Raw genomic sequence first — 6862 nt, forward strand, 5'->3', positions numbered from 1 at the left:
TAGTAGAGGAGCTATAACCTTTAAGTTGAATAACAGAATTGCCACAAGACTGAACAACAAAGGCTCAGAACTGGAAGGTGGTTTCTAATCAGAGCAATAAAGGAGTGACAAGAATAGTATAACTTGGGGATTTTATGCTGCAGTCCCCTGCCAGAGGAAAGAGCTGGAACTGGTGACTCGACATGTCCCTGTGCCCCATGAAGTGGTTATGAGACAGATACCAAAACAGCCAGACCTACCGGGTCAAGTACAGGGGAAATAAGCAGCCCAGGACCCCACAGGAACTGCCTGTCCACACTCCATGTCACTTCATCAGAGTAGAACCTGGGCAAGTAGGAAGGATATAGCAGTTACTGGTTTTTTTATGAACTATACCATCATCATACCAATACTTCAGGGTACTGATTGTCTAGAATCATGACTGAAGAACGTCAGATCAAAATTGCCCCTTTTTTTTTTTTTTAATCTGAGGCAATCTGAAGATGAGAAGGTAAGGTCTTACTGGTTTAGTTAGTATTCGTGTGAAAGTGTAGGTGTGCGTGTGTGTTCTTGACACAGTTTATTCAAGAGTTTCCAGGCAAGGAAACATATATTCTAATATATATATATGATGGTGGAGAATAATTTGACTAGCTGACAATAACATCTTATAGCAACTCGTAAGAGTGACTGACAATAATATATGCGTATATGCAGAAATTACAGATGGTTTCTGATTACTCTTCTGATCATTCCAAAATGGTATTTCATGAATGTAGTTGTCTATATATATTCCAATGTGCATTTTCACAGACTGTGTTTAGATAGTCCCTAACAACATTTAATGTACCTGATTTTTTCTTCATAAAACTATCACTAAGGCTGATGAGTAAACTTACTCATGCAAAACTGGCCGTACAACTGTGTCTCCTTGAGTATGAGCTTTATAAAAGAGCGTATACAGGTAGGGCAGCAAAGTGTAGCGAATATTCAAGTAATACTTGGAGGTTTTCACCAAGACTGAATCAGGTCCAAACACAGCCGGATCCTGAGGCTGAAAACAAATATCAGATTATTATTATTTTCATCATGCAGAAAACACTCTGCCAAACATGTGAAACGTGGCTGCTGTTTCAGAGAGGCAGAAATTCAATGGAGCACATCTGCACGGTGTTTGTCTTCAGGATGGTGTCACCTGAGGTCCTACTCCTCCAGGTTGCCCGTGCTTTGCACTGCACATCCCTCCTTGCCCATCTGGATTGAGGGCACAGCAGGGTTAGCCCAGGTTTCATCCTGGCATGCAATCAGGTGCATGCTAAAAGTCTCCCAAGAGTCAATCTGATGGGTCGCACAGCAGTGTGTGCTTGCCCTTGGTGGTAGGCACAACCAGCGTTGATGAAACTGTTGCCAAACAAGCGTAGTCTCAAGTATATGCAATTAACCCTTATGAAGCTGAACCTCTCGGATCTAGGATTTCATAAAGAGAGCTTAAGGTTCTGCCATTTTCAGACTGGTCAGCCTCATAATCATCAGTGATAGTAATGATTACTAGCGATACTATCAAAGGGAATGTGGTAGTGTAACACAAAGCATTTTGTAAGAGAAAGCACAACTTACTATGAATCCTTCACAATTGTGATTCCTGGAAAATGGGTAAAATGCTCCTACTTGCATCCATCGTCTGCAAAGTTCTTCTGTGGTGTTGTCAAAGAAACCGCAAATGTCTGCTCCAATCTTTAGATAAAAACAGAATATGTTGGATATGCAGTATGCTGGACCTCTAATCTCTACACAAAACTTATAGTTTTCAGAGATGCATTAATTCAACCTTAATTCCTAGCCAGAGTGACCGAGCCATTCAACACATTTGTACCTTTCTTCTTTCAAGTTCAACTATGTTGTAAAAAAAATTAAACTGATTACTAGCTAACACTACCTATTGTTTTATTTCTTCCAAACCTTTACCTTCCTGTTTGGTGCTAATATGCGTACATTAGGAAAAAAGCTCAAAAGTCATACAAATTTAAATCATGGAAAGGAATTTGGCTATTTCCCTTATAAATGGATGTCTCTGTTTTATTTGAAATGATAAGGAAAACAGCAAAGTGTTTCACATTGCTCACTAGTGTTTAAAAATTACTAGAACTAGCAGGTAGCTTGGGATATATAAGATAACATGTTTGTTACCCCCATTTATCTCACTATACACACACAGCCACAGTAATCACAATGTGGCCTAAACCGAAAATGGATAATTGGAAAAAAATGTTAAAACCAGATTCCTAAAGGGGATTTATTTGGAGTTGAAAATGTAATGGTTATCTATTTAACGTTTGATTAGATAGTCTTATCACAGAGGTAGAGTTACTGTTTATCCATATGTTTTGAAAGGACGTCACAAACTAATGTCATACATAAGGAATTCCAAAGAGGTTAAAGTCCAGCATTCCAGGTATTGCCCATTTTATGTGATCCCATGTTGCTGCATTATCTCCCAGCCAGTGCCCTGTGTGCTTTCCTGATCCAGCAAAAGTAGACCTTGAAATAAGGAAGCTTCGTTTTCCAGGAAACAGTGCTTCGATGACTCTTAAAAGGAAACGAGACTAGAGTTATGCAAAGGAAAAAAGACAACTCGGACATCAATAGTTTTATATAAGGCAGTTTTACACTGACTGATTTATAATAATTATTCATCCCAGGGATGGAGACTCCTTTACAGTTAACCAAGTGTCTTTTAGCGAAGTTCAAGACATTAATTTTAAATAATCTTTCTATACAGCTTTGACAACCAATGTGTGACTTTTATTACCAACTTCAGTTAGTAGATTTGCTTAGCTGCATTAGCTTAAATATAATACAGTATTTTCCAGGACTTGGGTTCCTTTAGAAGTGAAATCTATTGCTGTTTTGGAAAATGCAGGCCATGTACTGTTCTGAAACCTTTTTGTAAAGATTTTAGGATGGATTCCTTACTTCTGTGTTGATATGGCCATGGAATATCCATAAAGACTGTGGACATCATAATGTTTCCCCCACTTCTGCACTGCATCCATACAAATCGTCTTGGAAAACATGAGCTTATCAAGAATACCTTCAATAAAGGAATACATATATCACTTTTAAAGCACATTTAGATTCTGACTACTTCCAATCTTTTCTTTAATGCACATTCATGACATTCAAGCCCTCTGTTCTCTTTAATGTTTGCACTAAGGCCAATATTACTGCTACAAAAACAAAATACTGCTCTTGGCTGCTGGTTTGATTCATCTTTGCTCTGTGACCTTTTCTACTCTTGAGCTTTGCACCCATGCAAGGAATAACTGAGAATTACGCTCTAAATTTCTGAATCATTATCTGACAACACGTTGGCAATAGTTACTTAAACCTACTACTTAATACAAACTATGAACTCCATTTTTGTTCTGCAAACATCTCGAAAACTACTGGTAGTGAAAGAAGATCATTATATTATCAGACATAATTAAGACAACAACAATATTCAGTAATAATTTGAAAAGGGAAAAAAGCCAGTTATACAAACCATGCCTTCAGTGAGGGCCAAAGTATACCAGTATTTTCTGACAATAATAATGTTCAAACCCACCCATAAGAAGTACACTAAAATCACTTTGCATCCTGGTAGTCACTTGCACAGTAATTCATAAACTTTTTGATATTTTGCTTTCTGGTTAAAGTAGACGGACTTACTGGGAGTGAAAGGCGGATAGTTTAAGTCATTCTGCGCACAACCATTTTTTGAGCCTTTAATGAAGTTGGATACTTCATTCATATCCTGAAAAGATAAGATGCAAATTGTAATAAAGTTTCCTCAAGTAGGTTTTCCTAACAAAGTCTTACGATCTATTCTCTTACCTTTTAAGGAATAATTACTTAGAACTACTACCATATAATTAGTCATGAATGATATAACTCAGATACTGACCTGGTCCATTCCTGTATTAATATATGTCAGTGTTGGACAGACTTTTATATGCAGGTGAGTGCCATGTCGCAAGAGCTGCACCTTATCCCTCCACAGAAGGAAATTGCAAAAGGTGCTCATTTTCCCTACCTATGACCAACTCCACACATCTCTCAAGGAAATGTCTTTGGTGTGCAGTGTGTGTTTGGAGAGAAATGCAGAACCAGCAAATGTACATTGTGACTTTCTGTCAAAATACACAAGGTGACTAGCTATTCTTAAACATCTCCTGTATAATACTTTCCAAGCCGTTATACATTCAAACTTTGCTGTCTCCTTCCATGAATATTTTATTTGGCAGTGCTGTAAGTGCATTTCTATGTACATCCCTGAACGTGCTGCAGGAAGAACATGCATGGAAGAAGAGAGCATCATGGAGGCACTGCAGTCTAGTGACCAATTTGCTTCACTCAAATTATTTGCTCTCTGTAAGAAAGCTGTGCAGTCTTACACTTCATAGCTTGACTTGATGGAACCACAGAGTAAGCAAAAATAAGTGAGAAAAACTCATTCTATCACATAGCAGCTGAACGACTGTATTTTGCCATACAGGTTAATTTAAAATTGTTACAGCTTTTTAAAATACATGGCAAAATATTCAATAGATTCTTGTTTTCTTTTGAAATATTTATTTATTTTTAAGTAAAAGGAAGTAGGAAAAACACAAAAAGAATAAAGGGAAGAAGGCCCTGAGGCAGGGATTGAGAAGTTTAAGTACAGATTTCCTTCAGGCACTCACTTTTAGCAGTTTTATTATGGGATATTCCTTTAAAAAACTAATCTAGTCAGTCAAAATGTTTCTTAATCTCATCTGATTCCCATGAACTGTACCTAAAATCCACTGTGCCAGACTCTATTTTAGTCCTTTTGTGGGAGAACCTGTCTAGGGAGCCTGATTTTTCCAAATCCTTATCTGGAATAACAATTGCAGATTCACTAACTGGAAATTCCATGAGCTACTTGGAGCAAAGATACATAGGTTATATGTATTATACCCTGTATTCAGGAGCTGTTCATTCACTGAGCAGGTATGCAGGTCTCCAAACATTGCCATTCTGAGTACAGAAGCGTGCTAGCATTTGCCTTTAGCAATGGTTCATCAATTGAAGCATTTTAAAGTGTCACTAAACATCCAAAAAACAGCACATTGATCATTTAAAAGCTACGATTAAAGATTCAAATTAAAGTTTAAAATTCAAATTTGAATTGTAAATTCAACAGAAGACATACACATCCTGCGCTGATTTCAGGTTAGTAATAGTAAACATCCCTTTCAAATTCAATGCACATTGAATTTGATAAACATCTATCCTTGCTTATTTTTAAAAATAAAAATAAAAATGAAAGTTCTGAATTACTTACAATCCAGATTCCATCATATGGCACTACGTTATAAAACAGTTTGCATTCTTCCACCCACCAGCTAGTGCAGTCTGGGTTGGTGAAGTCTGGGAAAACAGTTTCCCCTGGCCACACCTGCAATATTAAAAGGGAAATAATTAATTAAACTTTCAATGATATTAAAAAGAGTTCATAGAATCATAGAACAGCCCAGGTTGGAAGGAACCTAGAAAGATCATCTGGTCCCACCTTTCATAGGAAAGAGAACCCAGATGAGATCATCTAGCACCCTGTCCAATCGCATCTTGAAAACCTCCAGTGATGGGGACTCTACCACGTCCCTGGGGAGGGTGTTCCAGTGATTGATTGTTCTCACTGTAAAAAATTTCCAGTGCAACTTGTACCCGTTGCCCTCGTATTCTCCGTGGGGCTCCTTGTGAAGAGAGAGCCTCTGTCCTCTTTGTAGCTGCCATTTAAGTACTGGAATACTGTGATGAAGCCCCCTATGAGCCTTCTCTTCTCTAGGAGAAAAGACCTAAGTCCTTCAGTCTTTCCTAATAGGGCAGGTTCTCCAGCCCTTTGATCGTCTTCGTGGCCCTCCTTTGGATCCTCTCCAGTCTGTCTGCGTCTTTTTTGAATTGTGGGGACCAGAACTGGACACAGTACTCCAGGTGCATCTTGACAAGTGCTGAGTAGAGTGGGACGACTCTATCTCTGCTAGTAATGCCCCGTGAATGAAGCCTGGGATCTGATTTGTCCCATAGCTAGCCATCAAGGGCAGTCCTAATATAGCGCTCCGATGAAGACTTTTGAACGACAAACTGCTAGAGTGACAATAGCTTGTGTGCAGAAAGAGTATGAGTTTCTTAATTTTGGAGTTTTCAATTGCTTTTCTTTTAAGTCATACAAGGAACAGTACACAACAGAAAAATTTCTCAATAGAAGTTAAAATTATTAATTAAAAGGATAATGTGGGAGTTGGCTCTTCAGTCACTATTGAAAATAAATAGGAGCTGGATGATGACTTGTCCCTTGAGACTTCAAGTTACCCTAGTTTTCCTTTTTGTTTAATGTAAAAAATGGCCCAAAAAAAAAAAAAAAATCAAGAAAGTTTGAGAAGTACCATATCCTAAATGAGACCTTATAAACTCTGTTCTCGCTGGCAGGTAATTTTACTGAAAGAAGCAACTCAGAAAATGAGAGTTTAAAGGGAGCCCCCGACCTAAACTAAACCGTAACAGTGACAATAGACCAAGTTCAAATTCATAAAAATGCAATTACCTCCCCAAGTAATGCTGTTACTCCATCTGATTCATTAACCCAGACTTTTTTTCTCTCTCCCCTGACGTAGCTTCCATATGGGCTACCGTCAACTAGATTTTGTATGCTAATAGCAGGATCCTAAAAAAAAATTAGAAAACAAAAAAATAAGAAGAAACCAGGGTACATTCCATCAATTATTATAGACTACTAGAATGTTAGGCAATAGATGTAATAATTACATAGAATAAGCAAAGAATAATAATAAATAGTTATTTATAAAATATAAAAAGTTAT

General features: G+C 37.7%; 1 protein-coding gene across 1 annotated transcript in view; it reads right to left on the reverse strand.

The window, feature by feature from the left end:
• Nucleotides 1-6862, reverse strand: part of LOC104082736 (sucrase-isomaltase, intestinal-like) — a gene marked incomplete at both ends in the record, with an annotated part of 10729 nt that overhangs the window by 1112 nt on the left and 2755 nt on the right. Inside the window, 8 exons of the mRNA XM_009585971.1 lie at nt 240-324; nt 879-1033; nt 1597-1713; nt 2394-2565; nt 2953-3070; nt 3691-3775; nt 5327-5440; nt 6587-6706. Of these exons, the coding sequence (XP_009584266.1) occupies nt 240-324; nt 879-1033; nt 1597-1713; nt 2394-2565; nt 2953-3070; nt 3691-3775; nt 5327-5440; nt 6587-6706 (966 nt within the window). The remainder of the gene's footprint in view (nt 1-239; nt 325-878; nt 1034-1596; nt 1714-2393; nt 2566-2952; nt 3071-3690; nt 3776-5326; nt 5441-6586; nt 6707-6862) is intronic.

This window comes from Fulmarus glacialis, unplaced genomic scaffold, assembly GCF_000690835.1.
Source record: "Fulmarus glacialis isolate BGI_N327 unplaced genomic scaffold, ASM69083v1 scaffold771, whole genome shotgun sequence".
NCBI classification, from domain to species: Eukaryota; Metazoa; Chordata; class Aves; order Procellariiformes; family Procellariidae; genus Fulmarus; species Fulmarus glacialis.